A 23,094-nucleotide genomic window follows, 5' to 3' on the forward strand; every position below is an offset into this window, starting at 1 on the left:
TCTGACTGATTATTCAAAATCTATAAAAGTGATCTTCTTGAAAGTTCTTGAAACTGTGGAACATGAGCCCAGAAAGAAACCGTTACTTGTTGGTGTTGATGAGAACAAAAGGGCGGATACAGGAATTCTATTTTTAATCACTTTGTAATGGAAAACTTGCACATGACCTTAGCTTGAACTCTGATTTCCGTCTAATCTCACCACACTGGGATGATGTTGTTAATGCAGCATATGCCAATGCTCTCAATACACTCCTTAACGCCCTGAGGATCGCCTTTCCCAATAAAATTGACATGTCCAAAATTACAGGGTGCAAACAACAACCGGGAGAAACCGTGGGGGACTTCCTCACATGTCTGACCGTCCTGTTTAATCAACACAGCGGCATCCCGATACCCCACAACCTTGGCAACGAACCAGGGATTTATGAAACACATCTGAAACAGGCCTTCCTGAATGGTCTGCTCCTTCCACTACGGGCAGACGTAGGTCGCACCTGCAGCGGGCTTGGGGATGCTTGCTTGACCGAAGTCAGGCGTCATTCTGAACATGCCGAAAGACAACAGCTCCAGAAAACCCAGCTCACTATGATGCAGGCTGTGTCAGCACTGGCAGGGCCCTTTAACCATGGTGGCGGCACCAGCAGAGGCAACTTCACGGCTCCAGGAAGAGAAGGGAGGGGACGTGGACGTGAGCGTAGGTACTATCGAAAGGCCCCAGTTGCCAGAGATGAGTGTTACATCTGCAGGCAGAAGGAACACTGGGCAGTGGCAGCGAGTGGACAGTGCTGCATGAGCCTCCACATCTGACTGAGATGCAGAAAGGGGGGGGGACTTGTCTACCCGAGAGGAGCACACGAACATGCACACACGAACATGCACACACGAACATGCACACACGAACATGCACACACTCCACACACACCAGAGCACATACTGTACAACCTGTTGGCTCTTATGTTAAATACAATAGCGATGCTTTCAAGAAAATGCCTCAACTTGAACTGTGTGTTAACGGTCACAAACTTAAATTTATGGTCGACTCTGGTGCAGGTTCTTCTGTGGTTAGGATGTATTATTAGCCCACACTTCCTGAAATGAGTAGTCGCTTTATTTTCTCTCAAGCATGAGTGTCACAGACCACACATGAGCCGCTGTTTGTGTATCAGTGGCATCTCCCCATGCATGCCTCTACTGATCTGCTTTCCATGTCACACTCTTTTGTCACTTCTTCTTCTGAGTTTATGTCACTTCACATGTGACAGATGCATCTGATCATGCTTTTGAAACTGTGTTTTTTGAAACTGTCCTGAGGACTCTCTGGTTGTGTCTATCATATTCTGGTCTGGTTCCAAGAGTGCAGCTGCTGTCTCACTCACTGACCAACAGAAGTCACTGTTCTGCGTTCCGAATTCCAGCCCTCACATCTCGCTCTCCAAATCACATGATGACCAGTGGAGGGACCTTGGACCATTTGTCCGATCATGTCAGACAGTTTCAAATTGTATCCAAATCAGTGTCATCCTGCCACACGATCATTGTATGTGGTTGATCTCCATTCTCATATCATGTTGTCAAACTCCTCAGATGTTCTCCTCTGCTTGCAGACTTGCCTTTGTGGGCAAAGGACAAATACGATGTGGGCCTCATCAGAAACTGTGACCCAGTTACAATCCCCCCAAAATCTGAATATCGACCATGTAAACAACAGTACCCACTCAGACAGGAAGCTGTGGGTGGGATACGCCCTGTTTTTGAATCTCTGTTGCAGGCTGGTGGAATTATCCCCTGCCCTGATTCGCCTGTCCGTACTCCACTGTTTCCAGTTAAGAAAATCGGAGATAAAGGTCGACCTACTGAGTGGCGATTTGTGCAGGATTTGAAGGCTCTGAATGACGCTGTAATTCCTCGATCACCTATTGTTCCCAACCCGTGAACGTTGCTTTACCAAATTCCGCCTGACGCAGAGTGGTTTTCGGTTGTAGATTTATCCAGTGCTTTTTTTAGCGTTCCTGTCCACAAGGACAGCCAGTACCGGTTTGCTTTAAACTTTGAAAGCAAGGCCTACACATTCACACGCCTTTGTCGCTGCTACTGTGAGTCTCCAGGTTCAGCTCTCTTGCAGTATGTTGATGATTTACTCATTGCCAGTCCCACACAGGAGTAATGTGAAACAGATACGATTGCTTTGCTGACACATCTGGCTCGCGAGGGCCATAAAGTCAGCCTCAGTAAACTGCAGTTTGTTCAACAAGCTGTCACGTTTCTGGGTCATGCCATCACCAAGGACGTGTTGCTGTGTCTCTGATTCTCACGGAACAGAAGACCTCACATCTTTCTGCTGCTCGCTGGTTGAGGCATCACACTGTTCTTCTTGATATGCCCAACATCACAGTGAAACGCTGTTCAACCTTGAATCCAGCCACTTCCAGATGACGGGGAAGAACACAACTGTGTCGCTGAACTACAAGTCCAGTGTTCGGCATGACCTGACCTTTCCGACGAACCTCTTCCTAACTCTGACTTGATTCTGTATGTAGATGGGTCCGCCTCACGTGACCCTGTCTCTGGTACTAACTGTGTTGGTTTTTCTGTCTGTTCTGATAGTGACGTTCTCCTCTCTGGTCCTCTTCCTCATCACCTCTCAGCCCAGGCAGCAGAACTCATCGCGCTCACTGAAGCATGCAAATTGGCTACTGGTAAAACACTCACAGTTTGCACAGACTCCAGATATGCATTCGGTGTCACTCATGATTTTGGTGCTCTCAGGTAAAAAGATTGCTCACCATGGCCTCATTTTGCTGTATGCAAATGTGCTGCACACACGCGTGCCATGGATGTGGTGTCCAGGGGAAATGCCATAGCTGATGTTGCGGCTAAAGCTGCAGCTCGCCTACCACTTCCTCCTTCAAGTACACAGGCTGTTGCACTCACATCTGATATGTCCTCCTCTCTTTCTGCAGTTCAGTCCACTGCCACTCCTCCTGAGATTTCCCTGTGGAAGGCTTCCGGGGCTACGTTTCGAACTGGTGTGTGGTATGGTCCTGACAACAAACCCTATTTGCCTAAACATTTGGTTGGTAAAGACCATGTGTCAAAAGGGGGGATGTTAGCTATGATCATGGAACATTGGTTTACAAAAGGTTTCTCCACCTATGCTCAAAAACACTTGGAGGCATGTGTTATCTGTGCCACACACAACGTCGGCAGACCAGTGGCTGTAACCAGCCAAACGGCACACCCGCCACCTACTCGACCTTTTGAATATCTGATGATGGACTTCATAGAGCTATCACCATCAGAAGGTAAATCTCACTGCTTAGTGATGGTCGATATGTGGTCAAAATGGGTTGAAGCCTTTCCTGCCTCAAAACAAACTGCAAGTGTAGTCACCAAAGCACTGTTACGAGACATCATTCCACGATGGGGGATTCTTAGCAGAATCTCAAGTGACAACGGCAGACACTTCGTAAACGAAGCTGTCAAACTCTCATCTGGGAATGGATGTGCGAACACACTGTGCATATCATCCAGCCAGTGGTGGAGCTGTGGAACGAGAGAATGGCACACTCAAAACTAAGCTTGCAAAATGCTGTGAAGACACAGGTCTCACATGGACAAAGGTCCTGCCTCTGGTGCTGATGTATATGAGGATGAGAAAACAAACCAGGTCTAACCTTTCACCTTATGAGATTCTTTTTACAACTCCTCCCCACATTGGTGTGGGTCCTTCACCCTCTCCACTTCCATCCACAGACTTGTGTGATCATGATATGTTGTCCTATTGTTCTAACCTGACTAATGCTCTTTCAGACATCAGGAAACAGGTGACATCTTCCATACCTCATCCAGCGACTGAACCACTTCACAACCACCATCCAGGCGACTTTGTGGTGGTCAACAACTTTCACTTCCACAACTTTCGTTAACATTTTCACTGATTTCCCAGGAAATAATTCATGGATCTTGATGAGCAAAACTCTGTCACATTTAGTGGACCCACTTCTATGAGCAATGTGATGGAGAAACACACTCTAAGTGCCATCCTAGTTCATTAAGGTTTCTTGGATAGCTTAATCGCTGAAGCAGTAAATTACTATTTATTCTAGGTTTTCATTTCTTTTATAAATCGCTGTTAGAACAATTATTAGGGAAAAATTCAATACTGGCTCTGTCTGCACGCTGGCTGCTTTTCTGTTTCACAACATGAACAAGAAATTATTTGGGTGTTGGTATCCAAACATGTTCTGTCATAGTATTGATCCATTAATTAACAATTAAACAGATCAATGGTCCATGAGAGGAACTTGCAGCTCTAGTTAGATCTACGCACCTTTGAATTGGTTAAGCTCTACAGCTGAAAAAGCACGTTTGTGTAATGGAATAAACTTGTTGTTGCTTTTCAAACAAAACTAATTTGCATGAATGATAATAGGTTGAGACAATGTTCCAACCTTTTATGCTATTCAGCTAAAGAATCATTTAAAACCAGTTGGATTAGTTAAAAAGTGCATTTTCACAAAGCTGAGGATGAGCTGTTTTTCTTCGCTCAGGAAAAGTACTCATGCAAGTATTGAAGTTGTTATGTTTCGTGTGAGTGTGGAGCCAGATTCAAATCGAGATCTAGAAAGAACATGGGTGAGGAACAGCGATGAGTCCCTTCAACCTAATCTCCTGCTGAGCAGTTAGTCCTGAGAATCACTTCCTGTCTGTCAGTTGCAATGTGAGAAAGCAAGAGAGTGAGCAGCTTGTTTCAGGCCACTGCAGCAGTGTGTGTGTGTGTGTGTGTGTGTGTGAAGGGGCTGCAGGACAATCTTTTAATGGGCAGCAGAGGCTGAGGCCTGCCCATCCTGTCCATTTCAATTAAACAAAACTGCTGACTACTCTTGCACACTCACACACACATTCTTCTTTCACTGGTACGCATTCAAAACCATTGCACTCATTCAGCAGTGTTTTTTGCCTTAAAAATGTTTCAACCCATTTCATGGCGCACCATAGATTGGTTTCGCTAATCCTCCACTGTCCTCTTCACACAGTCAGAGGGGGAAAATGAGAACACGGCAGAACAATCCAACTTTGAAGTCGAGCCGAGCCGTTGTTTAGAAATAAATCTTAAACCACTTTACTTTATTAAAACATCTTTAATAGAGCATTTCTTTAACCATCCATCTTATAAAGTATTTAAGTGAGAAATAATAATTTGAGGATTCCACCCTTTGAACAGGACATTGTAAAACAGAGACAAGCATCTTTGATCATTCATGGGACAAAAACGATTGGGAGTAAAGCTGCAGTTGAAGCTATCAAGCTGAATGAAGAGGTGCTAACAAGATTACAGACTTCTTCTACCTGTCCCACCAAAGAAATAATTAAGGGTCTGTTGTCAGACTAGAACAGACTACTGCAGCGTTTATACAGCTGAAGGTCAAATAAGATTGATTCCACTTCTTCTCTTCCCTTTTGCAGTAAAACGTGTTAAATACAGATATCAAAGTGCTGTTATTAGCGTCACACAGAAAACTGTGAATATAACTTCTAGAATATGGCAAAAATACACATAAAAAGTTTGCGTGTATATTTCAAGATATACAAATACCCATGATGCTTTGGACAGGCACACCAGAGAGGCCTCTCAGGACACACAATGCTGTGTCAGCATGCTTCAGTCACTGAATTGATAGCTTGAACTACATAGGCATGCGTTAATGATTTATGATGCCCCTCAGAGCTGCCGTCCTAATGAGTTCATTGCACTAATTGTTTTTTTTTTATTCTCAAGACCTGTAGAAGGAGAATGCGTTTGATGCTTTATGGGTTGTTGCTTTATTCACACAGTGTCCTTCTCTTTTCGCTCAGCCGCTGCTTCCTATGTCTTGGGTGTGGCAAAGTCCCAGGCAGTGTCCTGGGCACACTTCCACATGGCCCGCACCAGCCGAGTGAAGCCCATGTCCTTGGGTTTCTCCAGCCCACGCATCAGCCGCTGCTTCATAATGGCTATGAACTCCTTATTACTGAGCTCTCCGTTCCCTGAGGAGGACAGGCGGGTCGGGGAGCAGCAGAAGAAAAGGAAAGTGATGGACACACGGGGTGAGAGGAGGAAATTATAGAGGAAGAGCAGGTACCAAGGGGGAATGACTTCCATTTATTGATGATTTCCATCTGTCAGTGGGGATGTTATTTTCTTCCAATAAATATCTGCAGTGGGGGTGATATGATGAACCTGTCAGCTACTTACCATCACAGTCGAACAGAGCGAACACCACGTCGCACACATGATCTGAAAGCTCCACCTTGGCCACAGTGCGGGCCACCTGCTTCATGGTAACTAGGAGACACAGAGAGACAAACACGAGTGAATCTTTTGCACTAATAAAATTCAGATTCTGCAATGTCATCTGAAAAAAAAAAAAAAAGAAATACCATACGTGTCACTTACAGACAATGTATCTGCTTTTACTGAAGCTATGTGTACATGTAGAGAAATCACTCACTAAACCCATGTTCACATGATCGTGCACTATATATATATATATATCTCAATACCGTGGGAAACAAGTTTATTTCTATATTTTAAGCACATGTCTGTAATAGGGGAAAACAATCAATAACTATGCTTTTTAACACAAAGTCAGTGCAGCTTATATTAACTGCATCAGGCTCAGGTCATATTCAAATGCAAAAAACAGAATGTCGAGAAGAATGCCCAAGCTAAACTCTATTGCCATCCAACCAAAAATGATGGAGTGTGAGAGGACGAGTACAGTGTATAAAGTGAAATTAAGATGTTGACTGGGCAGAAAAAACACTATTAGAACCACAAATAGATGATTAAAAGATAAAAAACTAATAAATCTCAACCAGAATTATTGATCGCCAGACAAACAAATCTGACAAAAGCTTACTGCAAATGGTGAGATTAAATATTTGAAGAGGAATCAGTCCAGCAAGAATCTCATTAGTGGGCTTCTTTGCTACATTTAAGAAGGACTATGCACTGTTCCATATAACACACACACACACAAATTAGATACTGTGCTCAATTAATGGGAAATCATTGTATTTGAGCAATAGATGACAGAAAGAACAGAAAACGTTATAAAAGAGAATAGAGAAATACAAGTCTTCCTTTAGCCTTTCAGTGAAGAAAGAGGGTTTCAGTGCATGGACAAGGGGAGGATGGAGATAAATTAGAGGCGCATGCCTGGCAGCTCTCCACAAACCCACAGCAGCATGTTGTCACTATCCCTCCGCAACACACTCACAAATTCACTGTAGTGACTAACACGCATGTACAGCTTGTTAGTGTGGAGACATGCAGCCAAAACAACACCCTAGAAACAAGCACCTCAGGGTTGACCTGCACTCGCTGCTTCATTAGTGAATCAGAACTAATGGACAAACTGGCATGAAACATATGGAGACATATTGAAGGACTGAATCACTACAGCAAATGAAGGAAACACAGACTCATCAAATGATTACCATATATTAAAAGTTACAGGTCCTCACCGCTTGCTCTCCCCTCACCTTTAATTGACTTCATTGTTAGGATCTGAAAGACTAATTAGTTCAGTAAAAATGAATGTGCTGAGGAAGATAAAGGAAATATTACTAATTTAAAGACTTTTCTTTTTCATAACCATCGCCCATCCATTTTCTGCCAATTATCTGGGGTTGGGGTGACACAGGTCAAACAAAGTATTCCAGATGTTACTATCTCCAGTGATGTTTTCAATCTCTTCCTGGGGGATCACAAGGCGTTCACAGGCCAGATGAAATATATAATCGCTGCAGTGTGTTCTGGGTCTACCCCGGGGTCATTTACCAGTGGGACATGCCCAGGAGGCGTCCTAAGCAGATATCCAAATCACCTCAATGGGCTCCTTGTGACGCAAAGGTGCAGCTGCTCGACTCGGAGCTCCCTCCAAATGTTGGAGCTCCCATATAGGAACATTCAGCCGCTCGCATCCACAATCTCTTTATTTCGGTCACTACCCAAAGCTCATGACCAGGTTAGGGTCAGATGTGTATCGGCTAGTAAGTTGAAAAACTTTGCCTTCTTAACTCTTCTCCTTCATGATCAAAACGGTCTGGTTCTGTAGCTATACTTTCTCGCTTCACCGATCCATTTGTCAATCTTCTAATCCCTGAACAGTTCCACTTGTCCAAACCCTCTGGTCCTCCTTTCATTAAAAATGGGAACCACCATCCAAGTCTGCCAGTCCACAGGCACTGTCCCAAACCTCTTTGAGGGTTCCCCTGGTATCATTATCAATCCTCATGAAAGAGAATACAGACTGACACAGTCAACTCTCTGTCCCTGAGATTGTTAAGTTAAACTACTTTTATGATGCTAGTTATAGTCAGTATTTTTTCAACAATAGCAATACAATGGATTTATAATCAGTAATTACCTCTTTATAGGGCAGTTTTCATATTTTAGTGGCAAATAGAATACCCAGCTGCTAATGCTTCACATAAAAAGTGTTCAACTGGCAAAACAAGGATGGTTTTTATCGTAAAGAATCCATGGTACAAAAGCTGCATCTACAACACAAGATGAATCACTGTTTGTATTTTTTGACAATATATCAGTTATATGTTTGAAAAGGAGTAATGCAAAAAGAGGAAGTAGCCACAGTCAACTCCTTAGCAAGTTCACGTTGGAATCTCTTGGAAACTCACAATTCAATTGCGATACAGAGGGCTGTGATTCGATTATAAAAAGAATTTCATTATTTTTGTATTCCTGTGTGACTACAAGAGGTGTGCATCTTCACTAGCCTCATGATTTGTGCTTTAAAAAGTCGCTTCTTCCTGTCTCACAAAAACCCCCCACATGTATTTAGTTATGAATTGATGGTGTCGGATCATGAATTCTGGTCACTTCAAACCTGATTTCCTGGCTGTGTGCGACTCGTGTTTGTGTGGCAGATAAACAAAAATGTGCCTCATAAATTCTAATGGGAATCAAAAAACACAAACTTAACGGCAGTAATGTTCAGATCCTAATAAACTTAATAGTGTTGGTTTTTATTGTTAAAATGTAAAGTGAGCGCAGAGTAGAGGGAGGACACTAAGACGTGGGCTCTGAAATGTGTCTGTCCTGAAGCAGTGGTGGTTATAATTATGCAGTGCCAGGACATTACAAAAAAGTAATGAAGCGGAAAACATGAGTCAAATATGTTCTGACTCAGCATTGATGCAGAGTCATCGTGGTGATAAAATTGATAAAATTCCCCAGCTTGAACAGCAAGGTAGCCAACTTTTTACAATGTTTTACCTTTCTGTGCACAAAATCAGATTCTCGTTACATGATGTTAAAAGGCAAATTACTGACTGACTTAACTATAAAAACAATGCAGGTTTGTATGGCTGCACTAAAAACAGACAGACCAGGTGCTTTTCTGTTAGATTTCTGTGTGTGTTTACTACTGTTGGTAACCACAGTTACCGGATCCACCGATTCTAGATTTTTTAAAACTTCTCGCTTTACCTTGGATGTGTGGTTAAACTGTTGTTATCAACCACTGTCAAGTCATCTGCTAACAGCTTTTTTTACACCCGTCTGGTGATCAGGAGGGAAAGAGTAACCATGATGGGGTAGCCTGGTCTCAACCCTCCTCTCCCTCCCTCAGTCTTGATGTTGACATGTGTCAGTGAGCATCAGTAGCCTGCACGGTCATGTGAGAAGTGATCTGTCATGTATGCATGTTTGTGATGCGTCATGTTTTCCCCCCCTGAGGCTCTGAGACCCCATCTTACCCTGCCTATACTTAAGCAACCCAACCGACACAAGCAATGAGTACCACAATGAGTACTACTACAATCCGAAACAGGCAAACCGTTAGTGAAAAAAATGTGGTGTTTGTGGTCCTTAAGCATGCGCTCTCCTGTGGGCACGGAGGAAGAAGCGGTAGACAAACGGATGGATAGATGGAGATACAGATGACAAATGGCTGAGCTATGACTGGGAGCCTAGCCAGGCAAAGAGAGACGTGGGAGGCTATGGCTGGATGGAGTGTTAAAAGCTCTGAGAGACAGAGTGTGAAAGTGACAACAGTTAAGTCTAAAGGGGAGTAATTAGGAGAAATTGAAGCAGCAGAAAAGGGCAAATGCAGTGTACCTTTATCTATGGAGGCTCCGGCCATGTGGTAGAAACTCAGAGCTGTGTCCACGTCATTCACGTTCTTTAAGAAAGTAAAGAAATTCTCCACCTCCTCAAATGTGATACCCTGAAACAGTAGAAAAATATGAAAAAAAAAAAAAAGAGTCAGGAACAAATCATTCATGCACTTTTACCTGAGCTGGGACAATTCTGTGATAAATTGGCCTACTGTTGCCATGACAAGAGCTGCACCTGCACAATGGCATTTTTTGGAGCAGCTCAGCAGTGTGATACAAATGACAAGAGGAAGTGGACAGAGGAAATCGTCACACATGGATGAACAGTGAGCCGCTGACAAACGGGGGAACAGACGGTCTTAGACACATATGCACAAATACACATACACAGTCACACAGCTGCGATGCTGCTGATGAGCTCATTTGCAAAGTAAAGTAAGCAGCTGGTCTCAGGCAATAAATAACACTTTTCTCATTTATGTTGGAGGTTATGCCAAGGCTGAGAGACAGATAAAGGGAAAGAAAGAAAGAGAGAGAGAGAGAGAGAGAGAGAGAGAGAGAGAGAGAGAGAGAGAGAGAGAGAGAGAGAGAGAGAGAGAGATTACTGATTTGCAGCAGTAATTCCTTGGAGAGGCTCAACTCGAGCCTCATCTTTTTCTCATGCCTTGGAGGAAAGGCAGCGTCCCGGCTCTGTTTTCTTTTCTCTGCTAATCACTGCATTTAACCGTACACACTTTCCGTATCATTGTTAACTTTTGTTTTTGCTACAGCACCTGAGGTTACAATATGCACTGGTGTAAGTTCAGTCAATTGAATGATGGGGCTCATTGCAGTGTAGCAGAACCAGCATGAACCCAAAGTTCATGCCAAGCAATGGAGAAAGGTATAGGCATATATTTAAGTTGGTTTCAAGCCCTCTACATTTAGAATATTTTTACATTTTCTCCAGTTTGGTCCCAGTGCATTGTTCTGCTTTATGCGACTGTTCAGTGAAGAGGGGCGTGGGTTAAGAAAATATATTCTTTCTATATACTATTTTTGTCAGCGAATTTGAATGCTGACACTGTTAGACACACAACTAAGCTGAAAAAGGAGAACCTGACTAACTGAAGAGCAAACGTGAAAGAAGAGAGAGCCTGAAGCTACAGCCATACTACTAAGTATTTGTTTAAAAGAGCATCAACTCTGCTACGGACACGCCAGGTGTCCACACTATGGAGTTTTAGAGCTGAGAAGTTAGAAGTTAGAATTTAGTTAGAAGTTTGGAAAGGCTGCTGTCCCTGTTTAAGTTGGAAAACTCCAGGGAAGCATTTTTAGTCTGGATAAATGTTTGGGTATGATGATGTTGACACTGCACTGATTCGTCAGCCTGCGATCACATGACCCTCTTTCAGAGAAACAACTGACATTAGCCTCGGCTACCAGTGTAGAACATAACCTGGATAATTAGAAGCATTGCTGACTCTTCAGTTGTCTGTACTAACAGCTGTTGTACAGTTAAATCCCTGCTGTACATTTTCCACCATTGTTGCTTCTATTTGTAGCCTAGCTCTTTCTGCAACTAACAACCAAATGCTTTCTGTGTACATGCCTGCACACTGTGCCTGACTGGTCATGTGATATGCATTTTCAGCTGTGTTAATATGGACAGGGATTAAAACTGATACACTTGTGTGGACAGAGATTGTTTAAGTTTGAAAACGCCATTTTCAAATGAAAATGTAAACTTTCTCAGAGAGAGCTCAGAGACAGATGAAGGATTAACTTATGTCCCGCTGCCAAGCACTGTCTGCTCTATGTTTGGTCACCACTGAAACAATGGAAGGTGGTGGATTGTGACTGTTGGTCAGATGGATGAGATCAGACTCTGAATGTGTTGTCCTCTCCCAGTGATGTATTACCTCTCATCTGTCTCTTTCACACACTCACCATGTCCCAGCACAATCTCCTTTTACCTCAGGCACACTTTGTCTGTCACACATCCTGGCATGTAGGCCAACACACCACCACATCGAGCACCATATATAACCACAGAGTACCAATCACTTTGAGCATGAGATTTATATACCTGCGCATCCTTAAACATCTTCTTCAATCCCTTCTGCATCAGCTTGAGTTTACGAGATTGGACGCCACTGTAGGCCAGCAACATACCTCCAAACTGTCTCTCTGTGATTCTGCCATCCATCGGATCATTCCTCTCAAACTAGAGGAGGAGGGAGAGACAGAGAAAAAGATGAAGATTGAGTGCTATGCAGAGAGACAAACACATGAACTGGAGGAGTAGGGCATGGTGAGATGGGAAACAGTAAATACTGGTGTCAGGCTTCAGGTTGAAGCACGTGTGGAGCTGGCATTGGTGACATTAAATCTACATGTGCATTTTTATTTTTTACAATGTTCCAGCAGTGAGCCTCGGCTGTGTCAGGTCAATCCATTCGATTTATATCTGAGGATGTTTGACAGCCACATGGCTTCCTCTCTCCCTCTTCATCTCTGAATGTGCCGACCTCTCAAAATGTTAATTTGTCGCACTTGCAAGAGGCAGCTGATGACTAAGCCTGAATAACCCTGATGTTTTAAGTGGTGACCTGTGTATTCATGCAGCTCTAGAGGATCCAATGATTGTGAGGTGAAGTTTCTGGTTATTATGACCTTTATGTTTTTACACATGATACATTTGGGAAAGATAATCTCTCATTTTCCAAATTCAGATTGTGATTTCAGCTTCACTAGGGAATTCACCAACTGTTATATTAAAACAAAAAAAGCTCAGAGAAGGGGAGAAAATACGCAAGAGACTAAGTTAATTACATACAGCTTGTAAAATATGGCAAGGGGTGAACTGCAGCCTCAGCAATCACAGAAAAAGTGCACACGTATGACCCACATTAAAACAGGGTCACCCTTATTTGTCGCATTATGATTGCACCCTCTGAACATTGTGGTACCATTAACACTTGATAGATGGTGCTTTCTTTCTGGCAGATGCTTTAGCTCATGTCCTATTCTTAGAGCTTTAGATGATGCTGCCCATTATGGTTCCATGTATCAGTTAGTCACTACCCATGCTAATTAAAAAGAAGAACCATATGCTCAACAACACTGATCAGTAGCTGTTACTGCAGAGAAGGAGGACAGGAGGGGGTCTGGTGTCACTCTGAGGAGGCAGATGACGGCTTTTATACACTGTTGAAAGAGTGACGCTGACCAGTGCTGACAGACCATTCACATTATATGTCTGTCATCCTTAGCCCTTGTTTTCAGAGGAAAACTGTTTGCTCATCTCTGAGCAGGTAATGAGAGGAGACCTGGATCAGAGCAAAGCCATAAAATTCAGATCCATTCATTACCACTGTACACAACAGAGCAGTGAAGCAGTGGATGAAATTTCTCAGTACAACACTGTCTTTCTCTGCTCATTGAAATTCCTCTTTCATTACCTCTAGTTTGAGCACATCGTGCTGCAGTTTCCTCTGAAACTCCAGGAAGCTGCCGATGGTGAGTTTTCCCTTCAGGTCTTCTCCAAAGAAGTATGTGGTGAGAGCAGAGCTGCAGCCGGCTGTCTTCAGGGTATTTCCTGTGGTGGAGCGGTCACGATGTCGCATGCCCATGCTGGTCTGAGAACGAATGATGCTCTGGACCTGAGGATGAGGAAAGTCCAATGACAACCAGGATCAGCGTGGACACTTTGTTTTAGAAATAGTTGTGACTCTTCACTTTCTGGAGACTATGGCAAATGAACTGTATTTATATAAATATACATTTATATACATTTTATGTCCTGCAGTTTTTTAATGGTTTTGTGGACTTGTTGATCACTCAAATCATTTCATAAACATCATTTAGGGAATGGGTTGGTTAGTGGAAGTCCAGCTCTACCTCCTGAGCCACATATGTCATATAAACATCCATTAAATCTCACAGTCATTGATTTAAAAATTATTTCATCAGACAAAATGACAAAACACAGCTTTATGTAAGATGAGCTTGCTATAAAATAGATTTACTTGGTTTCTTCACATTTCAAAACAGTTACATTTCAAAATTAGGGATTTACATTTATTCTCTTAGATACTTAGGTTTAACTGAAAAATATCCATCACAATAATTCTGTAAATGTTTTTAGAGTGTATGAATAACCCGATCAGATCCAGTGGTACAGTGAGTATTACATTATAATATATGGTAGACTGCAGTGCAGCAGTTATCTACTCCCTCTGAGAGTGCACAACATTGCGGGGACCTGCCTTTATTGGCTGTCAGTTTGCATTACTGGTTACTGTAATGCAATCATGAGCTACATTAGATTTACGCACAGTCCAGAGGTGTGCACTTGCTGTTTTAACCTTGCGTCTCTCTGTTTGCAAGATGAGCTGCTCACCTGTTCAAATTCCTCCAAGTCCACCTCTCCGTCACCGTTGAGATCAAACATCTTGAAAGCAATTTCAAAGTTTCTCTGGGGAGCTGGACACCACATGATACAAACACACACAAAGAGACACATTGTCACATCAGCATAGCATATTATGAAATCCAATGCTGCACTGGATCGACCCAGAAAATAGCCAAAGAGTTCAATACTGACTAAGTCATGAATTCTTCACAATCAGCTGCAACCTTCTAATTAAAGTGATCGTCTGCATACTTTCAGTAGATAAATTCAGCCCTCAGAGTTGCAGTCTGAAAATAATGCACATTTTCTATGCCAGACATACACAGACTATGAAGTCACATATTAAATAAAACACTACATACATTTCATTGAGCTTCACATTTGCTCATTCTACTTTATTTTACATTTTATTTGAATATGAAATACTCAATATTCCATCTGTGTAATTCAATACCTTATGTTCAATCCTGTTACAATTTGTTTACATTGAATATATAACTTCACTTTTCTGTTTCTATTTTTTTGTTGTTAATATTTTATATTGAGTTGTTCATTTATTTTACTGGGTGTCTATTTTTATTATTGTCTATCCCCTTTGCCTCTGTAATACTAATTTTCCTCTTTTGGAATTGGTAAAGAATTATTTCACGTTATCTTATCATATCATGTCTAACATTTATCCATCTCAAATAAAAATTCACTCAGTCACTCAAACAACCAATACCATAATATGTAGGGTTGTTCATACAGTAGCAATACTTCATATTTCTGAATTGTTTCACTAACCCTACTCCTTGAAAAGAAAATGTGGAAAGTTTCTCCTTTCTTATGTAAGAAATAATTAAACAGGAAAGCAGTAAATATGTGCAGTAGCACTATGAGGCTTAAAGCAATGTGTGCGTCCATTAGGAAAAATATGTCCTCATTTGTACTATTTTTGCGGCTGTGTTAAATGGATTGAAACCAAACATAAGGCACCCTGCCCTGCCTGCTTAGAATGATTTGTCCTTGAAAATTTCCCCAGAGACTTTCTCCATATGAATGGATTACAAAAAATGGTCGACCTAAGCTGGAAGAGAGACGTTTGCTTGCAATCAGTCAGAGCTTCATTAGACATTCAGAGATGAGGTATTTGTGTGAATCGACTCCATGCATCTACCATCAGTGGTAGATCAGGCTAAAATTATCTGAGTCTGTGATACACAGCATCTCAAAGGCAGCTAGCCTGGCAGAATCAACGTTATTAACTTTGGCAGAATTGGAGATCACTCTGAATGGGTAGCCAGCTTTGTGTCCTGAGTAATAAGATCATATTGGAAATTTTGTTTGACCTGATGCAGAAAGAAGGCAGACAGAGGAGAGCATCTTGGCACTGATTGGGACTGATTTGTGATACGAATGGTGGATTTTAAAGATGAGGAATGGAATGACTTAGGTCACAAGAACCATTAGATCTCTTAGAAGACTCTAGTTGAGCAATATACTTACTGGACAGCACAGTGGTGAGAAAGATGTAGTCTGAGAAGGAGATAAGGCCACATTCTCCCAGAGAGTAAAATATGCTGTCCTCATCTGCAAACTTCTCCCTCTCCTGGGCTATTTTCTGCTCATCCAGGTCAGGAAAAGGGGGGGGGGGGGGGGGGGAAGGTGGTATTAAAAACCTTTCACATGATTCAGCAAAAGCCTTATCAAGCCTTTACAGCTCCAGGTGTGGCTTTTTGTGTGTGTGCAATCAAGCGTGTGTGGGTGTGTCTTAGAGCAAAGCTCAATAAGAGACACGCAAACACAGAAACACACTGTTGAACCAGTATGAGTATGCATACACAGTCACAAAAACATTCATGCAAGTGCTGCATACACATGAAGCCATACAGGCAGGTGAGAGTGGTAGTTACATGTTCATGGTCAGTTCAGATACAAAACACATTAGTCACCAGAGGTTGTACTCACAGTGTGAAACTGACATAAAGAGAGAGAAAACATCACAAGAGCACAGGCGCACACAATCGATTAACCGTCTTTAACACAACCCAAATGTTAAAATCGTTAAACACAAAGTGACTTTATCTCTTTCACACACGCACAAAAACGCACAGGTATTTTTCTGTTAGCATGTGTATACTCACAGCATTGCATGAAAAAGTGACCTAATCACATGCACACTACAAGAGACTTGAAAGACAGTTTCCTGACAAGTAAAACGCTCTAAAAAAAAGAGAGTGGACAAGACGGACAAAGCATGCCTGAAGAGGGAGGGGGGCTGCGGGAGGTTGGGCTTCGTAGAGCCCGTGTGGAGTTACCTCCGTCTGCAAAGGTTCCATTCAGAGGAGGAGGAAGGAGGAGAAAAAAAACTGTTAGAGAACAGCGCGGCCTCTGCTGTCTTTAGCAGGGCCTTAAACAACAAAGACACATTCATATTGTTGTACATCAACACACACAGAAAAACATCTTGTTCACAACAAGATAATTGGGGATACCACTCAAATTAAGAATACAATTATGTTTTGCCATCTCTGCAGTCCATAATTACAATTTTCACGTATGAACAACAATAATGCCGGCCAAAGCTGGAAAGAATAAGGCAAAGACTGTGATTTGCCCAAAATACAAAATTATACTGCTCCACAAACAAGGCTATTAGAAAATGTGTCCAAAACTACTGTGTCTCCCTTTTCCATCTTTCCGAATATTTTCAATGGAGCGGTGATACAAATGAAAGCTAGTCCCATATTCTTTTAACAAGGAAACTGGGAAAACATATGTGAATACTACAATTTGGTGGTCGCCCCTTTATAGCATAACAAGTCTTACAAATTATTTTCCCATTAACCCACTCCCTCCTCATAAGACTCAGACTGTATCATGTCTGCTAAAGGCAAATAGTATAAGCTTATTAAATGTATCATCAATTTGTCTTTCTTCACTTTAACATATTGAAAATACAGTCTATTGTTGTTTTTACAGTTACATATTATTATTTGCAGTGTAAACAGAGAAGGGAGTGGGAGTGAGAAGGGTAGGTGAGAGAAAAAAGTTATTTTTGGAGCAAGGATACTGGTTGAGAGATGTAACAAAAAACACAATAAAAACTCTTGGTGTCATAAGACTTGAGGGTATCAGGTGTTTTTAAGTGGAAGTCTAAGTGATAGAGAGGACTAGAAATAAACAGATACAGTTTGTACATAGAGGAAAAACAAAGAGCAGGTTGAGAAAGTGAGAATAGAAGAGGTTGGTATTTGCCTCCTGAGTTTGGAATGATGACCCAAAGAGAACGCCTTCTGAGCCCGAGGGGGACCGGAGTCCTAATGTTATAATAACATGACATATAATAACTCACTATTTTTTTCAGTGTCCACAGTCAAGGACAAAATCACCCCAGCAGAATAGACAAAATGACATTCAAGGTAAACAAATATAACTCCAGTGGCAAAGACTGGAACCAAAATGATATTCTGCTGATAGAAGAAGAGATTTCAGAGAGTGCGTGGACATACTAACTAATAAGCACTGAGCTTTTCGAATGCTCAGATGCAGCCTGTGTCCTAGTTAGAAGAGAACATGATTCTCTTTTAGGATCCAACTCTATAGCCACAGTCTCCCCTGCTGAGCTGACAATATACTGTAGCTTGTACTCTAATATACAGTGTGCTATTACACTGTAACTCTCTCCAGAAAACTTCTGCACTGATGATGCAGACACAGAGGTGTGAAGTGGGTTTTATTTAAAGCTTTCCCATGAAGCTTTTGGGTTTTAGGGCCCCTACACCCCCACTGAAATCCTGTCTTATCTTCCCCTCTATCTTTTCTGTCATTGGTGCAAGCAATAGCTTCCAACTAAAGATGTGTAATATTGGATGCTCCAGCAATAAAACAGTAAAGCGTAGTTAGACTGATATGGATTTTTTGGGGGCCCATGTCGATATGTTATAAGAGTAAAACATTTTCCGATATATATATGTATATGTATATATATATATATTTTTAATTTTTTTTTTAAATCAATGATTCCTATGATGTCAATGTCAAGCCCTTCTGACAAGGAAATTAAATTCAGGCTTGATATTTTACAGTTAAACCATAAAAGTTATATAAAAACCTACAAATAAAACACAAATACAACAGAACTTATAAACATAAATTAAGAACGAAATCACTCGTGATCATATATGTCTTCATGTGCGAGAATGTCATGGCCGAGTCCACGGGCTGTGTCCAGATGAACCACCCAACTAGCCTGTGAGCTGAGGCAGAAACGCAGCACTGACAAGGCTTCTGGCTGCACGGTGCTGGCGGCAGGGCAGACAAATGTGCTGTAGTCATATTACACACACAGATGGGGTAAAGGGTTTGGTCAGGGCTAATCTCTCCACTCCATCAGGCTATAGCCCTATGGCTGCCTGGGCCAAATTTAAACTCGCCCAAGCTTTAACAGCTCAACAAATGAGACTCATACAAGTTAAAGCACAGCTAGGAGCGTGCATGCACAAGGGATAATTCTCTGTCTGCTCATTTCACATGAGAGGCCAAGAGACACTTTCTAAGCACAACACTGGAAAGTGAGTTCAAAACTTGGACACCATAAAAGTTCTTTAGGAATCTCACATTTATGTCACACAAAAACCTCGGATGGCAGAAAACTCAACAAATGATCAATGCTTTTATTAATGTCAATTGTCAATGTTATATTTGTTGACTTTCTTTTACTTTCAAACAAAAATATAGCCTTACATTATCAAATCAATCACATGGCACTGTTCTTCTTGCAGGTTAAATTATACCACTGCATTTCTGAAATCCTGCATCATCATGTCATAAAAAGCAGCAAGCTGTTGAAGCAATTATGAGAAGAGACGTAATTCAACATGGTATCCTATAGTCTTCTAACATGGACATTTATACTAAAATTCTGTCATGTACCACCCATGCATTTTCTGCTAGCTTTATTCTCATCATTTACAGTGAACACTTTGTGCGGCCAGGCATTTGGCTAAGGAGCTGATGACAGTTCAGTCTTGGCCCTCTCTAATACCACTGTGCTCTGTTATTGATTAAACTCCGTCCAACACTGCAGCTGCAGACAACCCGATAACAGGACAGAGAGAGAAGTAGATGATGAAAGAATGAGATATAAGCCATGTAGTTTGTGTTCAAGCCTTCGCACTACAAAGACAATGACTTTTCTAGGATATTGTCATGAGTCTGTTGTCTGCACAGTCTGCTCTGAGTGCCAAAACAAAGAGTTGTCACAGATGATGCTCAGGATGCAAAGTGATGAAATCTGCTCCCATGCATTCATGTTTGTGTGGCGAGTGTGTTTAAATGATGCCTGTTCCCAAGCGACCACTCATCTCTTGTACAGGTGAGTCTCACTAGAAGTCAGTGTACTGGAGCATCACACCAGTGGGGATACACAGATTTAAGAAAGCAAGAGACGAGAACAGTGTGACAGCAGTGTGGCGTGTGTGAAAGAGAGGGGTACGGGGGATGTGAGACAAATGCATTAAAAATGGATCAGTAGCTTTAAGTCCTTTGTGCTGCTTTGTGTGATGTGATAGCTGTGGGGTTAGAGTCACTGTGACAGGTACAATAAAAAGATGTGCGTATCAAAATGAAAGGGAATTCAGAATAGCCTTCTTGAGGGCAAAAGTCAACCTTGGACTGGGTCTGACATTGGCATGAATGATGGTCAAAAGTTATCAGTGCACTTGTCTTATACTGCAACACGGCCTCCATCCAACCCTCAAATAAAACCACCCACTTCATATAATCCATGCTAGATACTCAGCCTTGAACACCACAGTTAACTTAAACAAAACCCATCCTTGACCATCTGAATGGTTATGTGAGAGTATTTTCTCCTTACGCATGACGACACCTTGGGACCAAAACATCACAGTGTGTAGGTGCGTGGGCAGTTGTGTGGGTGAAAAGAACATTCATGTATTAGTTTTCCACCTCTAGTCCCAGGAGGAGCTGCAGAGCAGGTGTACTGTTAATAACTCATAATTATTCTGGGCGCACGCTCAGAATAATGGGCCATGATGTGGAACGCTCAATAAACACATTTTTGTCGCTGAGGAATGGCAGCTGTTTCATAAGGGGGGGGGGCACATTTTCTGACCAGGTGTACAGACAATCCAACCTCTTCTACATGAAGAAAGGGAAGAGAGAAAGAAATGGAGAGAAGGATTTGGTGTGTAAATGTGTTTATGTGCGAGTTTTCTTCTTGACACCAAAACAGACAGAGAGGGAAAATAAATCGTGGGACAGTTGAAGACAAAGTGAAAAGAAAGAGAAATAGCACTGTGACAGTCCAAGCAGCCGCCCCTGGGAGCTTCCTGCGAAATCAGAAAGAGTGAATATGACAACAGTTGGTGTAACGAGAGGCTTGTTTCCATTCAAGCAGCCCCCGCCACGCTCCATCTGAGTGACAGGTGTCCGCTCTCAGTTGTAACAGGTCATGTGGCAGATGCTGTGACTTTACACAGAGAGAGGGCCACAGCATGTAGGAACAGTTTCGACACATATTAGATCCAGTACTGCCTAAACCATGCTCTACAGAAATCATGCAGCATTGACATCTGAACAATCCAGAGGATGGATTTGTGAAGGCTACCAAGCACATCAATACAGCCTCGATGTTAGCTAGAAGAGCCATCTCCTGGGTCCAAACCCCCCCATGATGCCACCATGCGCAGAGAGGAGGCGCCACCACCAACTACTTGCTCTGTGAGACACAGACAATAGAGCAGTGCATGCTGGGGAAAAGGCTTGAGTGCCAAAGCAAGTGGGAAGCTAGAGGTGATATTTCTCAGAAGACATGAGCAGGAAAAAGGTGTTTATAAAGCAAGACAGAGGGACTGAAGGAGAACAGCTCTGCTGACTTAGTATTGACCAACAAAGTTCCTGACAAGTGAATCATTCTAGCAGCTCTTTGCATCTCAGTTTAATCTCTGTTTAGTAAATCCCTGTGCAGGTAAAGTATAAAGTATTCACTGTTAATAATTCAACAGAGAAGGCATGATATACAGCTGCATCTAACAAGCTATACAAAGAGCCCCAGTGTGCTGGAGCAGGTCTCACACTGTCCAATAACAATGAAGGGGTTGTGTTTGCATATCTACGCACTCACAATGGAGTGCACATCAACTTCAGTTTCTGACACTCCCCGTCATTATACAGTGAATATGTTGCCACTTGCCCTTTGCTGTGCTTGGCTTATCTTTGCATCATCCTGACTGAAAGAAGCATCCAGACGCACTTCAAGATCAAATCCTTTTGTAGATAAAGGCTACTTTATCTACACTCATCAAACTAAATGTGAATATCACAAGAATTGAATCACAAAAGGGCACGGCTGGAGACTAGGAGCAAGCAAATCTAAAATGATCAAGCTCATACGCATTTACAGAAGTGTAGGTGGTATTAGACTTTTGTATGTGAGTGATACAAGTGATTTAAAAGCTCTGGTATAGCTCTGGTTTGCTAAAGTTGTGATGTGGTCAACACAGAAAAACTAGTTAATTAGCTGTTCCCCTGGACTATCGACAGTGAATAGCTATGTCATCCATACTTCAAGAGAAGAGTGACAGAGTGAGTAATAGAAAGAAAGTAAAGAAAGTTTAAAAAAAAAAATAAAGAAGAGAGATGGAAGAAGAAGAAATATAAAGGAGAGGGAGGGAGTAGGTAGTGACTACGAAGTGCAGTTTGTCATTCAGGTGCACACATGCTGCTCAGAACACACCCCATACCTGCCAGAAGTCCTGCAGAGAGGGAGGGGCACAACGAGGGAGGAGATGGGGATTGGGGAGAGGGAGGGAGACAGCAGGGGAGTAGAGGAGGAAGAGAGGAGGATTGGGGAGTTTGTGGGAAGAGATGGGGTTCAGTAGATGGAATGATTGGGGGAGGGAAAAAGTGGGAATTTCAGAGGTGGGGAGTTGGCGATGATGGTTATTCACGAGGAAGAGAGGAGAGAGAAAATGGAGGGATTACTTGTTATGTGAATGAGAGAGAATGGCTGATACAAATTAATCAACAGTTAACAATGGCTAGGTCAGGTCACATCAACATATGATTAAAGCAGCTAAAAGCATGCCCACATCATCATCAGGGTGGGGAGGAGAACTCACATGGTGTGAATTGACAACAGAGAAAAGATGCAGTTAAACAACTGGTTGAACAAACAGAGAAATCCCATTTAAAGGCTCCTCAAATAACTGTGTTTCCAGGAGAACAAAAATAAAACAAACAGGGTGAGTCAATATGAACAGTTGTTAAACAACCAGACAGGGCATGTGCAGTTTGCCTACATACAAACTGAACCTGGAACAAATTGTGTGAGCAGGAGACGGTGAGGAGGGGGATGAAGCCAGAGGTTTATAACACGTATACTTTTATCTTCCCCTCAACTATGGACAAACAGTATGCATGTGACAAATCTCTCAGTTGGCTGTGCTATTTTTAAATTAAATCACGTGAAGTGAGACATAGAGGTCTTTAAAGAGAGCTCTCATGTTACTCTCACATAAATACTCTACTTCTTTCAGCAGATAACCTTAGCCTTGATCATAG

General features: G+C 42.1%; 1 protein-coding gene across 6 annotated transcripts in view; it reads right to left on the reverse strand.

The window, feature by feature from the left end:
- Positions 1 to 5,123: 5,123 nt before the first annotated feature.
- Positions 5,124 to 23,094, reverse strand: part of micu1 (mitochondrial calcium uptake 1) — a 29,239-nt gene continuing 11,268 nt past the window's right edge. The window contains exons 6-14 of one of the 6 annotated variants that reach the window (XM_020094660.2): positions 22,275 to 22,286; positions 16,824 to 16,829; positions 16,012 to 16,126; positions 14,512 to 14,594; positions 13,571 to 13,771; positions 12,196 to 12,333; positions 10,129 to 10,237; positions 6,238 to 6,327; positions 5,124 to 6,029 (exon numbers count right to left, since the gene is read on the reverse strand). In XM_020094660.2, coding sequence (XP_019950219.1) covers positions 5,869 to 6,029; positions 6,238 to 6,327; positions 10,129 to 10,237; positions 12,196 to 12,333; positions 13,571 to 13,771; positions 14,512 to 14,594; positions 16,012 to 16,126; positions 16,824 to 16,829; positions 22,275 to 22,286 — 915 coding nt within the window. In that variant the 3' untranslated portion in view covers positions 5,124 to 5,868. Of the gene's footprint in view, positions 6,030 to 6,237; positions 6,328 to 10,128; positions 10,238 to 12,195; positions 12,334 to 13,570; positions 13,772 to 14,511; positions 14,595 to 16,011; positions 16,127 to 16,766; positions 16,830 to 22,274; positions 22,287 to 23,094 lie in introns of all 6 variants that reach the window. The other 5 variants (XM_020094637.2, XM_020094677.2, XM_020094643.2 and 2 more) reach the window with 5 other exon arrangements.

The sequence above is a fragment of the Paralichthys olivaceus genome, chromosome 14 (genome assembly GCF_024713975.1).
Source record: "Paralichthys olivaceus isolate ysfri-2021 chromosome 14, ASM2471397v2, whole genome shotgun sequence".
NCBI classification, from domain to species: Eukaryota; Metazoa; Chordata; class Actinopteri; order Pleuronectiformes; family Paralichthyidae; genus Paralichthys; species Paralichthys olivaceus.